General features: G+C 37.9%; 1 protein-coding gene and 1 long non-coding RNA gene across 2 annotated transcripts in view; both read right to left on the bottom strand.

Moving 5' to 3' along the window:
- Positions 1-423: 423 nt before the first annotated feature.
- zgc:101716 (uncharacterized protein LOC492784 homolog) lies at positions 424-17,946 on the bottom strand. The gene is made up of 6 exons (XM_043688665.1): positions 17,268-17,946; positions 14,712-14,807; positions 14,209-14,352; positions 12,756-13,303; positions 10,275-10,407; positions 424-1,122 (listed from the first exon to the last, which is right to left on the bottom strand). Exons 1-6 carry the CDS (start codon positions 17,472-17,474, stop codon positions 943-945), a joined length of 1,308 nt encoding a protein of 435 aa, XP_043544600.1. The 5' UTR covers positions 17,475-17,946; the 3' UTR covers positions 424-942.
- Positions 17,947-19,186: 1,240 nt separating this feature from the next.
- Positions 19,187-25,098, bottom strand: part of LOC122549225 — a 17,748-nt gene continuing 11,836 nt past the window's right edge. Inside the window, exon 2 of the long non-coding RNA XR_006311462.1 lies at positions 19,187-21,584. This is a non-coding gene — a long non-coding RNA (uncharacterized LOC122549225). The remainder of the gene's footprint in view (positions 21,585-25,098) is intronic.

Raw genomic sequence — 25,098 nt, 5'->3', positions numbered from 1 at the left:
CCCCCACCCTCAGAAAAAGACCTTCACCTATTCTCCTATCCATGCCTCTCATGATTTTATAAACCTCTTTAAGTCATAGATTCTGCAAATCATATCTACAAGGGATTGCAGAAAGATATTTCTGAAAGTTCTTAACCTCACAACTCAGCTGTTCCAACACACTCCTGGCCAAGCCTCACCATTCCTAAACTTTAAGAATAGGGATGAAGTTTCACGAAGATTCTCTCCTCAAAGGCTGAACTTACATTTGACAAAAAGAGATGAAAACAAAAATATTTGAAATGATTTTAGGAAACTCTCAGGACACTGGTACAGTTAACGAAAAACCAGGATATATGGTCACATTATCTATTGATGTACTTATGTTAAGATGACATAGATACAAATGAAATCATGAAGAAATACTAGAAAATGATAAAACAGCTTTAATTTAGAGAAACTAACTTTTCCTACAGTTAGAAAAATATGAATAAAACTAAAATTTTAAGAAGATAAAAATAGTGAAAGAGTAATGCTCTTCCAACATATCTTAAATATAAAAGTTAACATCACAGATATGAACATTTCTCTGCACATTATTGTGAAGCCATAGTGCTTATATCAGAACTTCTACAGCTACAAAAATCACATCATAGCTGTCAGATGATTTCAGAAACTGGATTCCAATGTGGAAAAACAGAGGTATGGGAAACCAGCGAGATACAAGCGACACGGGATATGGAACTCACTCCTAAAGTCTGCAGAGGTAAGATGGCTTGTCAAGTTTTGTCAAATGTACGATTAGCATTTTCACCATTCTGTTGCAAGCAGGCGTTGTTTTCTTTCAGCCAAGTGGCCTCTGCTTGAGTTTCTTCATCATCCACTATAAACACAAGGTCACTTTCACAATCCTTGGCAGAGATCAATGTAATTTAGCGACATTTTTAACCTTCTCAGCCTGTTTTACTTCCACATGGGACAGCAGAAGGATTCATATCGGAGCTTTTTAAACCACCTCTGCTCAAAGTCGGAGCCTGACTCGATGGCAACACAGTTCAGTGATGATGAACTGGAAAGTGTTGCAAGCTTTTCAGTCTCTGCACCATTTTTAAACCTGTCCAGCAGCAGGTCCTCCGCCATCACCTGAGAGAGCAAACAAAGGATTAATATTTACATTAAAAACAAAATACTGTACTTACAATATAAATTTCATAGAATCATATTACAGAGGTGGGAGTATGGCTCATTGTCCTCACGATGGCTCTTTGAAAGAGCTTTCTAATTAGTCCTATTCACAAGCCCTTTCCTCATAGCTCTGCAAATTTCCTTCTTTCAAGTATTTATCCAAATTCTTTATAAAAGTTGCAACTGAATCTGCTCTCCATATCCTGCCTAATAGCACATTCCCAATCGTAACGATTGTACATTAGAACAAGTGCCTTATTTCCCTTTTGCTCTTTTTGCTAATTACCCTGAATGTGGGATCGTGTTCAAAAGCAACTGAGATCAGTGAGTGGTGAAAACAGCCTCTTTATTGAGCGTCTGCAGTGGCTCAGTTCGAGGTGGCAATGGAATCCAAAATAGCTATACAGTAGCCTTTTTTATACAGTTTTTACATATACTAAAATTTTAGCACTATGGTGTCACAGTGTGGAAACAGACCCTTTGGCCCAATAGTTGTATCTATTACACATACATTTGCATGACATCTGTCATGCGGATGCAGGAGTTATGCACTTGCTAAATGAAGGCTGTTACAACTGATGGGATTAGAATATCTGTCTGGTCTCGGCTTGCACAATTAAGAGGCATTCGGCCTTTTGTCTTCAAAGTTAGTAATGTTAGTAAAAATACTAGGCCTATATGATATAGATAAGTAAAAAAATTATACGTGTACTAACAGAAGTATACAGGGTATTAAACTGATCTCCCATAGTTGGGGCATGAGATTTTATCTATTATTGCCGGTTTTTGACAGTTCCTACACATTCATGCACGCAGTTTCACGGAAGTGCTGTTTTGAAAGTAAGTTCCTTAAAGGGGGTAGCGGCCCTATTTAATACATGTTTAAAAAGTATAAATCCGTACACTAGTATAAGATGGTAGTCCTAAGTAAAAGTTAGAAATATATAGTACAGTGTTATAGAAATAGGTAGTGTATAAGGAAATTTTAAAGAGATAAAAAGCAGCAGATTGTAGGGATAAGCTGGTGGAGGAAACAATTTGATGTCCTGCAGCCAATTCAGGTCCTGAGAGATGGTTACTAAAGGGTAATTAATATTATAATCTTTCCATCGTTTCAACTGAGTTATGGAGTCACGATGATGAGAAATTCATTGTTCTGAGTAGGTTACAATATTAGCATTTATTCAGGGGTCGTCTTTGACATAGGAACATGTCTAAACACTGCTTGCACCATGGGGCCAATAAGAACTGAAAGAAACAGTAATGGGTTGGCAGCCTCGGAAAGAAAGTTTAATTTAATTTATCTTGTAAGAGTAAAATGTACTAACAAAGCACAGTTTAATGAATGAAAGAATGGAAACGTGGTATTGTAAGCAGACAGCACTTGTGAGTGATTTAGTAAACAGAATCATAATACAATATCTTATACTGAATAACACACAGCAACATCTCAATTTTAAAATGTTCATCCTTGTTAACCAGGATCCTGTTGGCCTTGCCACTACGACCTGGACCCAATATACCAACCACTACAGCGGACAGCTGAAACTGACAACCGGAAGCGGCAGGGACAGACCACTATAAACACCGGAGGAAACATCAAAGAAGCGCTTCGCAGGAGGCTCCCAAGCACTGATGATGTCGCCGAGCCAGGGGACGAAACATTTGCAACAAAAACTTCCAGCTCGGCGAACAGAACCACAACAACTAGATCAAGGTTGATTTTCTCTTGATATCAAAAGTCAATGATTGAGACTCTACAGCCTTTTTGGAGTACAGAATTTCAAAGGTTCACCACCTTTTGCGTGAAGAAGTGCCACGTTATCTCAGTCATAGATGTCTTACCCATTATTCTAAGAGTTGAAAAATGTGGTGCTGGAAAAACACAGCAGGCCAGGCAACATCCGAGGATGCTGCCTGGCCTGCTGCGTTTTTCCAGCATCACATTTTTCAACTCTGGTACTCCAGCATCTGCAGTCCTCACTTTCTCCTCCATTATTCTAAGACTCTACAACTGGTCTGAACTCGGGGAAAACATCAGTCCTGCACTTACCATCAAGAATTTTTAATGATTTAATAAGATTGCTTCTTACTCTTAAAACATGATTGCTTCTTACTCTTAGGACATGAAGAAGGAAATGAGGGAACAGAAGTGGAGAAATGGATTTCAAAAGGAAATTGAATGAATATTGAGGGAAATAAGTTTATAGGGCTAGGGGACAGTGATTGGAGGTGGGACAGGCATGGGGTGGGGGTGGTGGTGGGGAAGAATAGGACTGACCAGTTTGTACTACAGACAGCCAGTGTGGACTGGATGGACGGACTGTCTCAAATTGGCTCTTATACTTAACAGCAATGTAATGTGTAAAATAAAGCAGTTGCCTCTCTAACCAACCACAGAACTGAACCACGTGAAATGTAGAAAAGGGTTTGAGGGAGGTGACATCCTACTGGTGTTATTGTGGCTTATCAATCCAGAGAACCACGTAATGTTGAGGACCTGGGTTCAAATCCCACCACAGCAGGTGGTAGAATTTGAATTCAATAAAACATCTGCAATTAAGAGTCTAATGATGACCATGAATCCATTGTTGATTGTTCGTAAAAACACATCTGGCTCACTAATACCCTTCAGGGAAGGACAAATTTCCTTTAAGGAAAATACCATTCTTACTTGGTCTAAAAGTGACTCCAGACCCACAGCAATGTGGCTGATTCTTAATTGCCCTCTAGGCAATTATGGATAGGCAATAAATGCCAGCCTAGCCGGTGACACTGTAATTCTGTTAACGAATAAAACAACTCACTATATGTTATTACCACCTGGTTTCAGCTGTGGATCACCCTTTGCAACATTTCCTATATAGCTGTGAACAGTATATTCTGTAACATTTCCCACATTCATGTCTCTCAAACTATAGCTCTGATTAGGGTTAACTAAAAATCACTGCTGCAAATGGGCAGAAGTTATCACTGTTGCAAAAAAACAGATTCGGAGGAATTTTGTCAATGTGAGGTCTGCGTCATTCCAGAGCTTAAAAGGTTTCATTTTGAGGTTGTATAACCTCAATTTACATTTCCTTTACTTGTAAGGCTTGAGATGTTCTAATTTGGGCTTTTACAATGATCAAGGGATTCAGCTGGGCTGATAAAAATACTACTTCTTCAGCCAGGGGCAGGGGGTGAAGTCCAGAACAAAGACGAATAATTTTAAAACATGAGCTAATTATTTTGTGGTGAAATATCCATACACAAATTAGTGGGAACATGGAACTCATTCATCAAAACGCTTAGCATCCAAAAATCTCTTGACTTCTGTCTTGAATATACTTAATTTACTGAACATCCCAGGGTAGGGAATTCTAACAGTCTACAACAACCGCAGCGATTTCAGTCCTAAATGGCTGATCCCTTATCTTGAGTTTATGATGCCCAGTGTAATGGATTTGACATAAAATATAATTGACAGCTGCAGAAAGAAATTGGCACAAATGACAAATGCTTCAAGGGCAACTATAAAACTGTCCTAAAAGATCCTGTCAAGATAAGGCTGATCAGATCTCAGGCAAGTTTTTGAACTCTTTCTTGTACTTTGAAATAAACTGGACAGCTGTTTTCAACAATTTTAAAATTTTTAATGTATTTCAAGTGTAAAATTCTCAAAATGCCCTCTAGCAACAAGTTCTCGTCTTGCAAGAAGCTCACTGGTTTTTGATGAGATAGTCAAATCCTGAAGCCAGTAGTAAATCAATGGTGTTGTTCACTGCCTACATCTCTGACCCCCAACCGAAATGTTGTGTCATCATCACTGCACTGAAGCAACAGGAGGTCTTTGTGAAGGTGTTGTGAATTAAGGATGTTTTGCATTTAAAAAATGACAATGATATTCCTTTGACAAGGTTAAATCACAGAATTGTTACATCGTCAAATGTGGCCATTTGTCCATGTATCTGCACCAGACCTTTGAATAAGCAACTCACTTAGTGCAATTCCCAGGCCTTCACACAATGAACCTGCATGTTTCCTTTCCAGTTAACAGTCTAGTTCCCTACAGAATGCTTAATTTAAACCTGTCTCCACTGCACAGTCTCCAACAGTGCATTCAACATCTTAACAACTCATGGCATTGAAGGTTTTCTCAATGTACTTTTGGTTCATCTGCCAATTATTTTAAATCTGTGCCTTCACATTCTCAATCCTTTTACAAGTGGGAACAGTTTCTCCCTATCTATTCTATCTAGATCCCTCATTATTTTGAATACCTCTACCAATTTTCCTCTCAATCTCAACTCAATCTTCTTTTCTATACAGAAAACATTCCTAACTTCTCAAATCTACTTTCACAACTGAGGCTCCTCATCCCTGGAATTTTTCTCATGAATGTTTACATCCCATGCATAAAAATGGAGCTACTGTAATTGAAGTACAGAGTAAACTCTTTTATTTAGAGAACAGGCCAAAAAAGTTCCTATCTCTTGCACAGGACAAACTTGAAGCTTTGCTAAACTGCACTATACTGTTTGCTAATACACTGGGCTCATATCCAAATTCCCTGGTGCATATTAGATCAAATTACATACATATGTTTTGAGGCCATGACAGTTTGATATGGTCTGAAAGGAATTGTACATTCTGTTCTCCAGCCTGAGCTTTAAACTATCCAACACAAAGAAACCACACCAAATGTGCACTACATGTCTTGACTATTCTATCCTTTAGAATTAATACGATCTCCCAATGGATTTGACATAAAATATAATTAAACAAGAGAAACATTAGTTTTGTAGAAAATACCACAAAGATGGATTTGAATTCATCTAACATCTCTTTACATCCCGCAGAAACATCGCAAAGACTTCATGTACTATGACTCACTTTCAATAGCAAAGACTCATTATCTCAATAAATATTGTATGCTGCAATTGCCCACAAGCAACAAATAAAATGGTTAGTCTGATGATATCAGGACAGGGAGGAAGAAAACACTACTTTGAAATAGATCTTAACATATGTCTAGAAAAATCAACCAAAGAACAGCATTTCTGACAGAGCAGCAAACCCTCAGTACAGCATGGAAATGTTAATCTCAGTCAATTGCCTGTACTTGTCTTTTCATTCATAGGATTTAGGCTTCACTTACTTGACCAGCATTTATTGACCATTCTTTATTACATTTGAGGAGGTAGTCAGGAGTGAGCTCTCTTCTTTAACCACTGCAGTCCTTAGGATGTAGGGATATTATACTGCTATTAGGAAAAGATTTCTATGATTTTGATTAGTATCAGTGAAGGAACAGTGATATCATTTCAAGTCAGAATGGTGTGTGGATTGGAGGGGAACTTGACATGGTGATGTCAATGTGCATTTGCTGCCTTTATCATTCTAGGTGGTAGATGTTATGGATTTGGAAGGTGTTATCGAAGGTGAGTTTCTGCAGCATATTTTGTAGATAGTACACACTGCTGCAGAGGAAGTGGCAGAGGAAGCAAATGTAAAAGATGGCAGATGTGTTGCCAATCAAGCAGGCTGCTTTGTCTATTAGGATTCCATTACACTCCAATTTGTGCCTTGTGGATGGTGGACAGGCTTTGAGGAGTTAGGACATGAGTTACTTGCTGCAGAATTATGAGCTTCTGACCTGCGCTAATTACAGTTTATGGTCCAGTTCAGTTTCTGATTATTGTTAACCCCCAGAATGTTGATAGTGGGAGATTCAGTTTTAGTAATGTCATAGAATGTCAAAGGTAAATGGATGAGTGAGAGAGCAAGATGCACATGAATCATCTGACCTAGTGCCAAGTCAATCATGAGCTGAGCCAAGCTGAAGTTCAAAGTTGTGCAAAAATCTACAAAACATTTGCAATCTTTTCAAATGGTGGGCAAACCATGAGCCACTGTAAAACATTTGGTCATACGTAAGGGAGTTTTTATGATTTACCTGGCTCCAAGAACTTTACTTAGATTAGGCTGAGTGAGGTGAATAGGCTGGGGCTGTTTTCCCTGGAACGTCAGAGGCTGAGGGGTGACCTTATAGAGGCTTATAAAATCATGAGGGGCACGGATAGGGTAAATAGACAAAGTCTTTTCCCTAGGTTGGGGGAGTTCAGAACTAGAGGGCATGGGTTTAGGGGTAAGGGGAAAAAAATTAAAAGGGACCTAAGTGGCAATTTATTTCACACAGAGGGTAGTGCGTGCATGGAATGAGCTGCTAGAGGAAGAAGTGGTGGAGGCTGGCACAATTACAACATTTATATCTGGATGGGTATATGAATAGGAAGGTGTTAGAGGGATATGGGCAAATGGGACTAGAGATTAGGATAGGATATGTGGTCGGCATGGACGAGTTAGACTGAATGACCTGTTTCCATGCTGTATATCTCTACGACTCTGTGCTATCTTCATTCTCAGGATGTGGTGTAATGGCAAGATCAACACTTGCTAACTCTCCCTGGTTTCTCTGAGTCCACATGGGTAAGCATTGTAAGTTTCTTTGTGAATCATCATGGTTAGTTAGAATTTTTTTTTTTAAGAATTCAAATTAGCAGGAGTTAAAGGCTTTGTTTTCTGAATTATTCAGCAAAGCCTCTAAATTGCTCGCCCAGTAACATTACCACGAGGCTAACCTAATTCCTGATGAAGGGCTTTTGCCCAAAACGTCGACTCTCCTGCTGCCTGACCTGCTGGGCTTTTCCAACACCACACACTCGATGAACATGCTGTCATATAATTTAGTACTTGAATAAATTAACTGACAGACGGTCACATGATTCCTTGGGGCCAGTCACACTTGCTTGACAATATTTGATCAGAGCTGGTCATAAAGATGTGACCGAAAACTTAAACCTGTCAAGTATTTTCACCAGGGAGAAAAAAAGGTTCACGCAAAGACAAAATCACATTCCAGTGAGTCTCAGAGAGGCACTCAAATACTGTGACACACCCTCAGATGGTTACAGTTTTGAGCTCATTCCTCCACCTGTCGGTGAGGCAAGTTTGTAGTCAATATGCATAAGTAACATATTCCACATCTTTGCAACCTCAACTCAAAACTAGAAAGTTTTAACAGTTTATCAATCAATTAAAAGATTATCCCGTGTACTATTCTAGGATTGGTATGGAATCAACTAAAACTACTGGATTAAAGCAGACTTTAAAACCCCACCACAACCATTAAAAACATGAACATTTGGGTCCACAGCTAATGCAGATCTCCTATTACTATTTACTGTCTTTCAACACAATAGTAGTATAACTAAATCAACATCTAATAGAGTCATAGAGATGTACAGCATGGAAACAGACCCTTCAGTCCAACCTGTCCATGCTGACCAGATATCCCAACCCAATCTAGTCCCACCTGCCAGCACCTGGCCCATATCCCTCCAAACCCTTCCTATTCATATACCCATCCTACACGTACCACCCTCTGCATGAAAAAGTTGCCCCTTAGGTCTCTTTTATATCTTTCCCCTCTCACCCTAAACCTATGCCCTCTAGTTCTGGACTCCCCCACCCCAGGGAAAAGACTTTGTCTATTTATCCTATCTATGCCCCTATAATTTTGTAAACCTCTATAAGGTCACCCCTCATCCTCCCGACGCTCCAGGGAAAACAGCCTCAGCCTGTTCAGCCTCTCCCGAAAGCTCAAATCCTCCAACCTTGACAACATCCCTGTAAATCTTATCTGAACCCTTTCAAGTGTCACAACATCTTTCCGATAGGAAGGAGACCAGAATTGCATGTAATATTCCAACAGTGGCCTAACCAATGTCCTGTTAAGCCGCAACATGACCTCCCAACTCCTGTACTCAATACTCTGACCAATAAAGGAAAGCATACCAAACACCTTCTTCACTATCCTATCAATATATGTTATTCAGCAACAAATACACAATAAAACATCAGAAATGCTTATCTAATTAAGAACATTACAGTTTTAAAGAACCTGACAAGGCAGGAATCCATTCAGTGCATCATGCCTATGCTGACACTTTCAAAGAGCTTTCCAATTAGTTCCACTCCCTTTGCTCTTTCCCTGTAACCTTGCAGGTTTGTTTTCTTCTTCAAACCTTATCTAATTCCCTTCCAAATATTACTATTGCATTTGCTTTTACTAACCTTTCAGGCAGTGCACTTTAGATGACAAAACACATTATATTAAAAAAATTCTCATCTCCCTCCAGCTTACTTTGCCAATTCTCTTATTCTGGTGACCCTGGTTACTGCTCCATCATGACAGGAAATAGTTTTTCACCATCTACTATATCAAAGCACCATTCAATTTTGAACAGCCCAATTAGATCACGTTTTAGCTTTTTCTGCTTTGCAGAGCGTAACCCTAACTTCTCTAGTCACTCCAAGTCCGTGCTGGCCAGTGTTTTAGAAACGTTTGCCATCACTAATTTGTTTTTGTACTCTCTACAAAAGCTTTGTTGAACTGTTCAGTATTTATTATCATAATTACAGTATCTTCTTCAATGTAGCACCAGATGAAGTTAACCTTTGCACAAAATGGGTTTGGATGAAGATGAATTTTGCTCCAGAAAACCAAGCCTATTATTTTCATATTACAACATTGAACAATTTCTTTATTTAATGCTGTATCCTAGTCTCAACACTTAAATGCAATCTACCATGGTGCCTGTATAAATCTGTCCTTGGGATTTGATCTTGAGCGTCTCAAAGCACTGATCTGGAAATAAATTTTTTCACTAAACCATTTTAACAACGGATATTACACTGAATTTGTTGACCTGTTTTTAAGAAAGTACAGCTCAACAACTTGCATTTATACAAGTTATACATTATACTTTAATGTCGTAAATTTGTAATGTGTTATGTTGTTCCCAGATCTTTCATAAGTGTGATTATCAGACACCGAGGCCATAACAAGAGATGTTTGATCAAAAGTGATCAAATCTTTCGTCAAAGGTCGGTTTTAAAAAGCATCTGGGGGGGCGAGAGGTTTAGAGAGAAAATGCCAGCTTTTAGTTTTGGCATCTGTGGTTAATGAATAGGAATCCCAAGTCTCATGATGTGTCCAAACACAGGACATAGAAATTTACACAACTTACTTACACTGTTTATAGAAATATAAAACATCAAGCTACCTTACTTATTGCATTCAGCGCCTCTTCACTCAACTCCAGATTGCCAAGTTCCTGCTTGATCTCCTGTTGGACAGTTAGGTTCCTCTCTAAGACGAAGGAGGCCTGTTGTGCCTTCACCATCTGCAACAGAAGTCTGCACACAGATGGGTTTCACTGGTTAATTTTTCATATTCTAAAGCAAACTGCAGCATGTAGTTGATAACACATAAAATTCACAGTTCAACCTCATTGGTACCAGAGAGAACTCATCTCAGAATGGCTAAAATTTGGTTTTGTCTTTGGACCCCTATTATAATCTTTAATCCTTAGCTACTGAATCCATTCCTTTCCCTCATGGCAATTGTGCTCAGACTGATGCAAACTGTTTTCCACCCTTGCTGTCCTTTGGATCAAGGTGAGCTTCCAACCATATTTCTGTGCCATTGCTATGATCACCTGTTTCCATCTCCACAATACTGCCCATCTCCTCAGTTTATCAGCTACTGAAACCTTCACTACTGCCTTCACTACTTCTCGACTATTCCAACACAGCCTTAACCAGTCTCCTACATGCTTTGCTTTGCAAACCTGAGGTTATCCTAAATGCTGCTTTTTAATGTCCTGATTTCCTGTTGACTATGCTCACTGACCTATTTACTCTAAGTCAAATAATGTCTTGATTTTAATATTTATATCCTCCTTTTAAAACTTCTCACGGCTTTGCCCATCCTTATCACTTAATCTCCTCCGGCCCTGCAAACCCTCCATAATGTCTGATCTTTGATTCCTTTGCACTACAAAAATCTACTTACTTTTGAATTAAAAATGCTCAAAGACCCCACCACCAGAGGCAGACAGAGCTGTGAGAAAACAATTTCCCCATTTCTGTCCTAAAAGCAGAAAAGGTGATCCCTAATTTTCATCCAGACCTACCTTCAAGCCTGTTACCCTGCATTTTCCATGGCTAATCCACCTAATTTGCACATTCTTGGACCTATGGGCGATTTAGCATGGCCAACCAACCTAACCTGCACATCAGTGGACCGTGGCAGAAACCGGAGCACTCAGAGGAAATCCAGTCAGGGGAGAATATGCAACCTTAACAAATTGCCCGAGACTGGAATTAAACCAGAGTCCCTGGCACTGTGAAACAGTGGTCCTGACAACCACTGAGCCACTGTGTCGTCCATGAAGAACTACACATTTTCATACTTAATACTCTATCTGCCAAATGTCTGCCCACTCACTTAACCTATCTATAATCAGGGAAATCTTTACAACATATTTTCCTACCTACGCTGGTAACTTCAGCCACGATGATTTTGACACTATACTTCCTGCTGCCTCAAGTAAGCAGCCAACATAATCAAAAACTCCGCCAACCCTGGTTATACTCTCTGCCATCCTCTTCTACTGGGCAGGGGATACAAAAGTTTAAAAACATGTACCAACAGGTTCAAGAATAGCTTCTTTCCCAATGTTATCAGACCTCTCATATATTAGGGATGGTTTTTCTTTGAACCTTCTCTACAGCTGTCACACCTTACTCTGCATTCTATTACCCTTAAATATTAATGTAAGGCATGATTTGTCTGCATATTACGCTAAATAATACTTTTCATTGTGACAATAATAAATCAAATTAAATCAAAAATCCCTCATGTAAGTCATCAACATAAATTGAAAAAAGTTGACAGTCAGCATGTACACCTGGAGGACTCTACTCATCATATTCTGCCAATTTGAAAAAGACTGTCCACAAATACTTTGTTTTCTGCCAGCGAGCCAATTTTCACTCTTTGCTAATAAGTTAGCCCTGCACCCTGAGCTCTTAATTTATGGTGTAAGATCTTTGTTGGACCTTGTCAAATGCTTTTGGAAACCCAAGTACAATAGATCAACACGCTTCATTTTATTAACAGCACCTTGCTCCTTCAAAGAATTTAAATAAATTAGTTGGACATGACTGCCATTTCACAAAATCATGCTGACTTTTCCTGATTACTGAGTTTTTCAAACTGCCCAGTTATAATCTCAATGATTGATTCCAACATTTCCCTCATATATGACACGCTAATGGGTCTAAAATTTCACTCTTTCTACCTTCCTCCTTCCTTGAATAAAAGAGTCATATTAGTTATTTTCCGAGTGGAACCTTTCCAGAATCTACATTTACTAATAACAAGATAATTATTAATCCAAAGCAGTCAAACTGAGCCAGAAAGAGGACAATTTTATCTAAACAGTCAAATTGAAATATTTGAAAAATAAGCCCTGAAGAAGGGCTTATGCCCAAAACATTGATTCTCCTGCTCCTTGGATGCTGCCTGACCTACTGCGCTTTTCCAGCAACACATTTTTAAGCTCTGATCTCCAGCATCTGTAGTCCTCACTTTCTCCAAATTGAAATATTTGACATTCGTTTCCTGCTTTTCTTTTTCATTTTTCAATTTTTCATTCACCGTTATTTTCTTTTAGCTCATTCGTCTGTTACATATTTACCTCGCTCGTACAAAGGAGGAACATGCGAACAGCCACAGATCCTTCAACTGCTGCCCTCTTTTGGAATCGACTTCAGTGCTATCACCAACAACTGAATAAACAGATACTACATTGTCTCCTCCACATGACTGCTTTAAATTTCTTGTAGACGTTAGGCCAGAGTTTTCCACCTTGAATGCATTCCTGATGAAGTTTATTCGCCTTTCACAATTCACTTGCACGCAAGGATTTTTGCTTAATGGTTCAGCTTGTGCACAGTCAGCTTTGGTTTTAGATGTTGCTGTTTCTATAGTTGATTTTTCTAATATTTTAAGGCAATATCCTTCCTTACAGACTGGGACAACTGACATTGTCGCAGACAGTAAGACTTGAGCATGACCAAGGTAACACTCAGCTAGCTTCTTCCAGTACCATGGATTGAGTGTGTGCACGGAAATTAACTGTTGTAAACAGCTGAGCTCTTCAGACAGGTTTCCAGCATTATGATAGATGAGAATATCCAGGTTAAGAACTGTAGTGAGATGGTCTGTGTTGGTTATCTCAGATCTCTAGTAGACAGAGTAAAAATAGCAACAGATTAGAATGAAGAAAATATCTAAGTTATTAATATATATAAAAACCGCAAGTGGCTTAATGTTGCATTACATTAGCATTTATCTTGTATGCAATATGCCATTTAGCCTACTGTGCCATGCCAACACTCTGTAGAAGAGCTATCCAATTAGTCACAATCCCACTGCTTTCCCATAGCTAGGCAAGTTTCTTTTTTATTACACAATTATCACACATTTTGCTTAACTGCATTTACAATCCACTGAGTTTATTGTTGTAATGGAGGAAATGGAATTCAAGGTTGCACAAAAAGCAACATGATACTGACCAGATAAATTTGGTACAGTCATGCTGGTTGAGAGTTAAATGTTGGCTTGGACACCAAAGATTGCCCTGCTCTTCCTGTATCCATGGGATACAAAAACAGAAATTGTTGAAAAAAACTCAACTGGTCTGGCAGCATGTGCAGACAAAGTAGGGTTCTGAAGAAGGTCCCTAGACCGAAACTTTAACTCTATATTCTCTCCCCAGATGCTGCTACACCTGCTGCATTTTCTCAGACATTTCTGTTCTTGCTTCTGATTTTCATCATCCTCAGTTTTTTGTTTTATTTTGGCTTCCACGGGATATTTGACATTCACCTGAGGGGGTAGAAGGGGCTTTGGTCTAACAACTCCAAAAGGTGAAGCTGAGAACAATGCATCAGTCTGAGTGTCAGCTTGGATTATATGCTCAAGTCTTATCGTGGAACATGAAACCCAGATCTTCTGACTCAAAGGTGAGAAATGTTACCTACTGAATTGCAGTTGATATTTCAGTGTTTTGTGATACAAACCCTGTATTTTTGATTACAAACACTACTTCATAACACTGCGAAATTTAAAATGATGTTAAGACCAACCAATGTTTGTGCTATATCCAAGGCATCATCAGATCTGCCAAGAAAGCAAAGGCATCGAGCTCGGGCCTCCTGTAGATCTCTTCTGAGAGCAATATTTGATTCTGGAACAAGTGCCAGGCTACTGGAGTATTCACACAATGCTTTCTGGGAAAGAAAAGGTGCAGTAAAATACGCATTTTACAGTATCTTGTGATCAAGTCGTTGTTTACAATTTTCAATGCAACTGTTATTAAAAGCTGTCACAGCCAAAATCCATCTTCAACAAAAATCTACATATCCCCTAGAAACAAGTGTGCACTGTGCCCCACAATTAAAACTTTGTTGACAATGTTCTATGTAATGCACCACAGCCATCCCAATAATGGTAGTGAGATGACGGTGTACTTCCAACATTTCAGCACTCCACTGTTCTAAAGTTGAAATTGGCCTTTGAAAAAAAATAGTAGTATTACAGGTTACTGAACTTTCCTTGGTTAAGGCAAACTTTCTAGGTTCTTGGATACCTGATAATCCTGATGTTTGAATGCCAGATCTCCACGAAACTTCAGTGCAGTCAGCTTCTCCACATCATCAGCTATGCAGATTTCACCCCAGAACCACTACAAGATATCAGAGGCAATACACACTGAAACTGAAGCAGAGTTTTTTCTAAAATAAAGTCTACTGCAGAGTTATTAATTGATGGCAGTTTGTGACATAGACATTGCTGGTAGGTTTTCACATCAGCCAACTCAACTTTCAAAAATCAAAGAATATAAAAATTAATATAGTTTTAACATAACAAATGCTATATTAGCTGTTAGAAACATTGCTTGAGACTCAGGTGGATATCGTGTCTCATTCTAAATACATTCTTTAGGAAGGTCTTAAGAGTGGGTGCAGAAGAGATTTATTAGCATGTTTAAGAGGGATGCTAGACATCAATTATATTCAGAGACATTAGAAACTAGGATCATTCTGCTTAGACCAGAATAATTTAATGGAAGATTTAAAGCAGGCATTCCCAAATTATTAAGAATGTTTAACAGGAGCAACTAAGGAAAATCGGTTTTCTTCTTTCAGGAAGACATTTTTTATTTTTAGATGATGCGAAACTTGAAAGGGTTCAGAATACATTTACAAGGATATTGCCAGGTTTGGAGGGTTTGAGCTATAGGGAGTGGCTGAATAAGTTGGATGCCGTTTTCCCTGGAACGTTGGAGGCTGAGGAGTGACCTTATAGAGGTTTATAAAATCATAAGGGGCATGGGTAGCATAAATAGACAAGGTTTTTTTCCCTTGGGGTGGAGGAATCCAGAATTAGAGGGTGTAGTTTTAAGGCGAGATGGGAAAGATTTAAAAGGGCATATGGAGCAACTTTTTCATGCAGAGGGTGGTGCGTGTATGGAATGAGCGGCCAGAGGAAGTAATGGAGGCTGGTACAATTACAACATTTAAAAGGCATCTGGATGGGTATATGAATAGGAAGGGTTTAGAGGGACGTGGGCCAAAAGCTGGCAAATCGGACTAGTTTATTTTAGGATATCTAGTCAACATGGACAGGTTGGACCAAAGGGTTTGTTTTCATGTTGTATGTCTGTATGTCTTGCATCTCTGTTAACTATGCTAAAACAAATGTCCTGTTTACCCACTCCAAGGTCCTCTTTAAGTATGATACCTATATTAGGAAACAATACCAGAGTTCCAAGTTGTGTTTTATAAAAGGGCAATTTTTATGTTAAAATGGTAGTTGACAAATGAACCATTCTTTCTTTGTGCAGCAAGTTGTTAAGATCTGAAATGTGCCACTTGAAAGGGCAGTGAAAGCAAATTCAAGAATAACTTTAGAAAGAGAATGAGATAAATATTTCAAAGGAAATATTTGCCAAACTGTGGTGGAAAGTGCAGGGGAATAGAAGTAATTGTCAAGCTTCTTCAATAGCTAGCACACACATGATGGACTGAATGGCCTCTTGTTTTACTGTTTGAGTTTTATGACTCATTTAGACAAACTACAGTAGAAATTATTGTATTCAAAGACATGAGATCAAATGGATTTTTTTCAGTCAAATTTCTTCAAAAAGCACTAGTAATTAAAATAAAACCTAACAACAGCCAAATTTGCATGCTATTAAACAGAATTTGTGCAGGAGAATATTACCTGGATAATCTGAATTTCTATTTGACAATTCCCCTGCTCCTCAGAACCCTCCAAATGCTCCAGGTCCTTTGACAAGAAATCCTACTTAACCCTTCTGTAACTAAAGAACCAAGCCCTAAGTATTCACACTGACAACTACCTCTCCTTGACCGACTAACCAGGTTTGTACCTCCTACAAACCACCTACCATCTCATCTATAATCCCAATATTCCATAGGGAGTAGCTGGAGTGAATACTTGGGTGCATTTTAGAGGAAGCCAAATAACAACAATAGTGTTTTATTCAAGAAGCATATTCGCAGTCCGAAAACTGCGTTATAGTGTAGCTTACATCAAAGAGCCAATAAACAAGCACACAAACATGACAATCGCATGGTAATCAAAATAGACAAATGAATTCAGCGCGTAAAGGGAAGTGCAGAACAGAATGTTAACGGACAGAGATGTTGAATTTAAATTATGAATAGTCCTAAAATTACAGTCACTGAAACTCCCAGGAGGGAGCAGGGAATACTTGTTATGCTGATTAATTTCAGAAATGATGCCTCTAGTAAGGTTTAAGAGTAGTGTGGAATAAATTGATAAATGGGCTGTTCTTTGGTTATAACCTCTACTCACTGATGTCACATCTGACATTGACTTAAGGTTTAGAATTTGCTCCAGAATAGTTCAGAAAGATTGAAGGCATTTGAGGAAGGCTATAATTTAGATCGTTTATAGTTATGTTCCTGCAGTATCTGCTTGTTTGTCTAGTCACGACTGAACTAACACCCCAGCCCTCCACAGCAGAAAGGTTTAAAGTTGTCTCCAGGGCTCGTTCCAATCTGGTTTCCAGTCGGACGACAATATGTGCAACGCACACTGCCTATGAACTCCCGCTCGGGGCAATAGGTCGCCAATTAAATTCAAAACTTCTCACCCGAGGCTCGCAGAGTTTGGCTTTGTATGTTCCGAGCTTTATCCCGGACACCATCTTCCTTTCCCGATACGATTCAAAGACGGAATCATCAAACTCGCAGCCGAAATCCTCCATCTTTCTCACCCAATGTACCGAGGAACCGGTTCCCTCGCAGCAGAGCAGTACCAGATTTCCGCTTCCTTCAATTCCCCTCCCCAGCTCAATCATTCCTGATGAAGCGTTTATGCTCGAAACACCGACTCTTCTGCTCCGCGGATGCTGCCTGACCGACTGTAGTTTTCCAGCGCCACACTTTTTTGTCCTTGTTCAATCAAGTCCGCTTGACTTAAAGTTTATTAGGCCTGCAAAGCCCAGGAGACTCAAAACAATTTTGAACTGGCGCCCAACAGATCTTTAGATTGTCAGGGATTGAACTTCTGACAGATTGCCCTGTTCACTGGGACCTGTCCAAATCGTCTCTAGTAGTCGAGATTCTAGATGGTTGCTTAAACAGAAAAAATCCTTTCCGAACTTCCAAGTCACTAAAGAACTTAACCAATTACTGCCACTGACTTCCCCCACCCAACTATCCCCCATGACCTCAGGCTCCCTCCAACCCAATCCTAACTACCTTTTAACGCACCTGCCAGTCTACCTGTTTACTTCACTCACTCTATCCACTTCAGCACCTACTCATTCACGGAGCATCCTGAAAATCTTTGGAAGATTGGAATGCTTACTAGAATTAGGCAGTGTCCTTAAAATTGATGTAAATCGTCTCTCAACCTCCAACAATCCAGAGCCAAACCACAAGACAGATCACCCAGACATTTGAAGCCAAGGCAGAAGACCCAGCCAGAAGTGCTGGAGAAGAAGGTAACTGCAGCTTTATGCAGTTCCCACTCACTTATGCACCACGTAGAGATTGGCAGAACCAGTGGAGGAGTTCTGCATTATCAAGAGTTGCTGTCTTTCAAATGGTCGTAAGATCCCAGAAACCCATCTTTCAGATCCATACTATCATGCCATTTCAAAATTCAGTTTTTTTTTTAAAAAACCTCTATTCAAATAGAATTAATCAGTTATCACTCAGCAAGGAAGAACAAAGTTGCACATACAAGTTTGCAGTGATATTTTTGGCAGCATTACTAGTTTAGATGCCCATTTTAAAGACCTAAGTTGCTCAGGAGGTACAATTTTGTGGTGTTCCTTCAATCACTTCCGAAAATTTTCCGGAATTCAAATAGCATCCTCTACCATGGTGGGGCTTGAACGTATATCCCCAGAACATTAATGATTACTAGCCCAGTGACAATACCAACACATTAATCCCTGCCTTTTAATCACTCTAAAAAAAGTACATTTCAGCCTGAACTAAATTAGGCAAAAAGAATAATTTATTTTCAGAAACTTGAGAGATGATCTTGGCAGCTTGTTCTTCTCAGGAAATGTCACTGGACCTGAAACATTAAATCCGATTTCTCTTCACAGGTGATGTTAGACCTGCTGAGCTTTTCCAGCAATTTGTTTTTGTTGTTCTTTGCATTCTTTTCTCCAAAACAATCACTATTCAAAACAGGCCAGCACTGGTCTACAGAAATGCAAGCAGTTATCAATTTACATTTCAAGGAAATCTTATGAAAATAAATCTCACTGTCCATCGACTTTCCAACAACCTGTTTTAAAGAAACCACTCCAGGTATTTCTACAAATCTTGAAGTAAACCCATTTTCCCACAATTCTTCAAACCTCAAGTTTTCCAAGCAATATTAAATGTAGAACATCTCTGTGACAATGGCTTAGCAAGCCTCAAAGAATGAATACACTACATGCAAAGGAAGAGTAAGTGTAAAGGAACATGTAAATGCCAACTTGAGTTTTTTTTAGTCTTTTATCTTTGTTGCAGTTGAACAGAAGGCAAAAACAAAACTAAATCCAACAACACTTTAAAATGAAGATTTATTTTGAAATGTGTCAAGTTCACATAATACAATCATTGTAGTCAATGGAAAAGAATTTGTCAAACCTACATAAAACCTAAACATCAAGACAGTAGACAGCTAAATGATATCAATGTAAAAACATTAGCTGCAAGAATAACAGATTAAATAAGTTTGTATAAAAATCTCCAATGACCCAGATAACGGCACATTTAGGTTTCCTAGAAAGCTATCAATGGCATGGATGCTGGCTGATAATGTCAGATATTCAGATTTTTTCAAAATTTGTTCCAAATCTTTGCTGATCATTTTTGATGTGATTGTTCTCAGAACCTTACAGACAATGTGGTTCAACAAACAAAATAGCACATAAGCCAAAATAAAAAGAGTGAAGTTGTTATTTATTAGATGTTGGCAATTTGCTGATTCACCTACATGTTGGTTAATTCTCATTGGTGGAGCAGTTGTACATGGATTTTTGAGCAGTGTCAAAACTAAATGTACCTACATCACTAGGTTACCTATCAAGAAATTTGGATTAGAAGGAAAAAAAAATCAATTAATGACGAATGAGGGTTTCTAAAACGTTGATTTAATATATAGTTGTGACATGTAAAAACTTTCAAAATGCATTTTCTGTCAGTCTTATGGAGTACAGCTAGAAGGGAAAGTTCTGACATTGCCTCTATTCAACAATGCTTGGTCTTAAGATTTCACTGTTCAGAACCACAGTGACATTTATTAAAGTTTTAAAAAAATATAGGATACTAAACCATTACGATTTAGGCAACTAGCACTCTGCACAAATTAACAACTGTGATGCTAGCAAGCCCTAAATAACATCTGGTGCAGCATCTCTCAAACAGTGTTTGGAAAAGCTGTACAAATTGCACTAATGTTGTGCTAAATTAAGTCTTCACTATATTTAAAAACTCAAACATTGTTCATATATTTTAAGTATGAAAATGTGACCAAGAGCAATGATTTTATCATGATGCATTTAAAGAATTCATGCTTTACTAGCATTCTTGGTGAATATTAAAAATAGTAAATATAATGCTAAACCGCTTTGAAGAGTCACTTGTGCAGCTCCAAACTAACTTGATTGAGGGCTTGTATGTGCCTGTATAGTTGAACAACCAAAGTTCAAACAAATAATCAAGCTTTCAAAAATTTAACATCCAGTACTTATATAATAAATGTGCAAATGATTCTTTAGCATTATAAAAATGCATCATTCACCAGGACCAGCCAATACTGTAATCATGATCCAATTTTTTTTTTTAAAAAAGAGATCAATATTTCTACAGAAATAGAAAAACCATATCTAAATCTAAGTACACATGTTAACTGTTTTACCTTACCTAGTGCTGTAAATGTATCATTGTTAGTTTTGGAAAAAAATCTAACACAAACATTATTGAAGTGGATGAAGCACAAATGGCAATTGTTTTCAAAAGCCAAGATAAACTAAATGCAAATAACTATAGTGGTGAATTTCTAACACTATATAGATATTTATATATATATATAAAGCATGACCAATCTACTTGGATGCTCTCCTCACTGTACTCATACCATAAAGTACAATAAATAGCGTGAAAAATTAGAACTGGACATTGATTTATTCAAACCACAGCTTGCAACCCCCTTATTCAATGCTTACAATATTTAAATACTATATATTATATAAATGTAGTATTGTATATATAGAAGCAGCAATTTCCTAATTTCAGTATACAAAATCACTTTTGCAAAAGATACTGAAAAATGCTAGCGACTGTGCATATGGCTTCTGAAAATATTTGGGGAGAAACATATCGCTCACTTTGTCTATATCTACAATGTCTGTGTAAATGTCAGTATCTACGAAAGCTCAAAACATGAAATTGAACAAATATGTTTTCCAAAGCATATACAAAAAGTACCATGCATAATTAAGTCAAATAAATCAGTTTTCATTTTTTAAAAACTGATTAATGGTTGTTTTAAATTAATTCTGAAATGTCATTTGATTGCTCAAAGCTTATTGAAACTGCCTAGTATCCTAGGAAGGCAGATACTATATGACATTTGAGCCAAATGTTGGGAAATGCAAAAGCTTGCACGAAAAATGTGCAATTGTGATCAGGCACATCTCACTAAAAATGTAGTAAAATCCCAACTGTACAAATTTGTTTCAAAACAATGTACAAAAAACATTTCTGCTTCTTTATTAAAACTTTGGCACTATGGAAATTTAGAAAACCTTTATTATACTAAGAAATAAAATGTGGTGCGTGGATATTTCTTTATGGAACTAATTTTGCAACTCAGAAAAGATAACTACAGCTGAGGATTCTCTGCTTTAATTCTTTGACTCAAGCAACCGATGGTGCCTTTCCCACGTCTGTGGTTCCTACAGAGAAGAAAACACAGTAGTTTAATAGGTTTTTGAAAAAACATTATTGACGCTATTTGTACATCCATCAATAAAAATGAACATGTAGACCTTAGCAGTCCCTTCTACAAGATTATAGATAATAACTAAGTTTTTGATGACAGGTTACAGTAATGCTCAAAATTGTAGTTATTAACATTTCTAAGATTCAGTTGGACAAGATTATTCAGTGTGCTGTGAAGAACTCCCTCCCATGTACATTGTTTTCCCTTTCACATTCAGCCTACCCTATTATCTGTTGCTATTTAGCCTGCCAGAATACCTAGTTGTTGTGATATAACAGCGTAATCTGCTTTCATATACATATTGATTAACATGGAACACCATTAGGAAACAGGGCTAGATTACTTCCACTGTACAATTAAATTCAGTTCCAATACTGATAATGTACACAAATTGCATAGCTTACTGGAGCCTGAGGGAGTCTTTAAGATTGCCAATCAAATGACATCAAATGAGGAAAGACAATGCTGAATCCGTTAGAAGCCTGATGGAAAAGTTGAATCCTGGGAGATACAGGTTCAAAAAAGTTGGAAAATATAGAAATTTGACACTGTCACAGACAGGGAGTGGGCTTCATTAAAAATATGAAAGATGCTTCTTATGAAACATATACGAAACAATGCTGGTTTTGAGTACAAAAACAAATTTGCTGGAAAAGCTCAGCATGTCTGGCAGCACCTGTGGAGAGAAATCAGAGTTAACGTTTTAGATTGGGTGACCCTTTCTCAGAATACATTGGCAAAACTCTATGAACTTAATCAATAACCATTATAGATTTTCACCATTAATTTTCATATTTATTGCTTATATCTAAGAATCAGAATTTGTGCAAACTAGGGAGAAAAAAACAAATTTCAGAAAGACCCTAGTTACCAGCGCATTGTGATATTTTAAGATTGGTGAATACCTATTTTTTCAGCAAAGAACTTAGTTTCTAAGGACTGTTGTTCCCATTCCAGTAAAACGCTGATAATTGAAACATATTTATACTACCTGTGAATTACACTCCATTTATTTTGTTTGCATTCACACACAAAGCCACCAAGACACTTCTCCAACAACATCGAAAGCACTCAGAGCAATTATGGACACTAAAGTTTGTGAAGGATCACGATGAACATAGAGGGGATTGCAGACTACGTTTACGAGAATTAATTGTGGACTCAAAGTTTTAAATTACAAGTAGGGATCACAACATTATATTCTTTTGAATGTTGAAGGTTATGGGTGATTTGATCATGATTTTCATGTTATTAAAAAGGGGAACAGATAGGTGGATGGAAGGAAATTTTTTCCACTGGTTGGGGAGTCTAGGACTATGGGCCAGAGCTAAAAATTAGAGCTAGATCTTTTTGGAGTGAAGTAAAGAAACACACTAAGAGTGGTAGATATTTGGAAAATGCTAAATTTATTTAAAATAGATTACATTGATAATCTATTTGGTTACAAAAATCTAAGTAAGGAGGAAGTCAGTATATTCTGTTAGATCACAAATCACACATGATATAATTGAATGGGGTAACAAATTTAAGGAGGGGTTAAATGGCTCCATCCCTCCAGACAAGTCCATTCCAAAGTCTCTAAAAGTTGCGTCTACAATTGAAAACAATAGATCTTGCATAATATTTCAATCATGAGGAAAAATCTCAGTTAATGGATTAAATTATGACTTCCTACTAGATAACTACAAACAATAGTTAAATAAATAAAAAATTGTTTGTATAAACACAACCTATCAGCAGTATAATACAAAGACCACCAACCTTCACTTACATAAGTCGCAAAAATAATTTTTATTTTGTTCAAACATAATGCAGCATTTCCATCAAGCACTGTTGATGTTGACTGGATTGGGGGGGCGAGGGAGGTGAGTAGAGAAGAAATGGCAACAATGACAAGCGATGAAGCCACTGCAACACTAGCAGTTCAAATGATAACCAGGGAGGCTGGTTTTCACAATTTCAAATCAAAAATTGTGCAAGAACATTTGTTAAAAGTTTTAAGACAGCTTTGTCTTGTGTATAGTATTATGAATTAAATCAGTGTCTATAGTTATTTCTCACTGAAGAATATTTCAATGATAGATCTACAAAGTGTACGAATTTCAGAATATCAAAAACCCAACTTTAAGATCCACTTTCTGAAGTTAGCCAAGGATTAAAAATTCTAAAATAAAGCAACTTGCAAATTGCAATGTGTAAGAGAACCTCCTTCCAAATGCTCTAATGGTTACAAAATAAATTGAAAATTAATTTTTACTTCAAGTAATTTGCTAGAAATTCAAATTTGTTAAAGGGATTTTGAGGAATATTTAATGTGCTAAACTTGACCAAATGTTATCTGATGACTTTTGGGCCCAAAACAAAAGCACTGCAAATCAGAGCCCAGAGAGCCAAAAAGGTTATAGCAAATCTATTTCAGATTTCATTTGCATGTTGCTTCAGATGCCACATGGGTATGTAAGGCAGTACACCAACTTGATGACGACCAATTTTGGGCTGACTACTTCACTGGCTGCAGTCTTCAGACATGTCAGAATGGAAGCAAAGTAATATAAGAGAATGGACTGAACAATGCACGTTATGATGCTGAGCAGCTGGGAGAAATATACTGCTGATTCCCACAGGTTATTTATTGAAAAAGATTTTTTTTCGCTAAGGCTCTCACAAACCCCTGAGGTAGCAGTAGGATCCAAAATCCTGAATGGAGGCCATATATTGGTAGCTAATGAATTTCCAGGAGAGGTCCTTAAATGTTCTTCATTGACATATCAAAAAAGGACCTAAAGTCTATTTATATTTTAGATGACTACCTGAAATCCAGGTTCAGGTTCAAGATAGGACAGCCTGGTAGAACTGGTCTTCTCTATCCATAAAAAACTAATCGAGAAAAAGAAACAGAGGGGCAGAGAGAGACAGACAGAGAGAGATGGAGAAAGAAACAGACAGAGAGAGAGAGCGAGAGAGACAGAGAGACATGCAGAGAGAGAGACAGGCAGAGAGAGAGACAGGCAGAGAGAGAGACAGGCAGAGAGAGACAGACAGAGAGAGAGACAGAGAGAGAGACAGACACAGACAGAGACAGACAGGTCCAATAGGCCAAACGGTACTGTATCATACCAAAAGATTGACAGACAGATAGGAAGCAAGCGCATTTCTGATGCGCTGGATAGTAATGAAATGGGACCCATATTTGCAGAACAAAATGAAATAAATTTATTGTTCCTTCCAAAAAAAGGCATAAAGGTTGGTAAAGTTTCATTACTAGTGGTCAACATGCATATCCTCTACAAATGTACTCTCAACTTAAACAGAGATATAAAGATTTACAACTGTTAAAGCAGGTAATAAATGGGTTCTTTACATTTTTTTGTGTACGTGTTCCATCTATGTATTTTCATAGATATTTCTCTTGTTTAGTGCCAAAGATCACATTGTAGGCAAGTCCTTGTTCTATGATACATCTAATA

The sequence above is a fragment of the Chiloscyllium plagiosum genome, chromosome 4, assembly GCF_004010195.1.
Source record: "Chiloscyllium plagiosum isolate BGI_BamShark_2017 chromosome 4, ASM401019v2, whole genome shotgun sequence".
Taxonomy (NCBI): domain Eukaryota; kingdom Metazoa; phylum Chordata; class Chondrichthyes; order Orectolobiformes; family Hemiscylliidae; genus Chiloscyllium; species Chiloscyllium plagiosum.
Note: the sequence above shows the minus strand (reverse complement) of the source record. Positions and strands in the feature narration are given on the sequence as shown.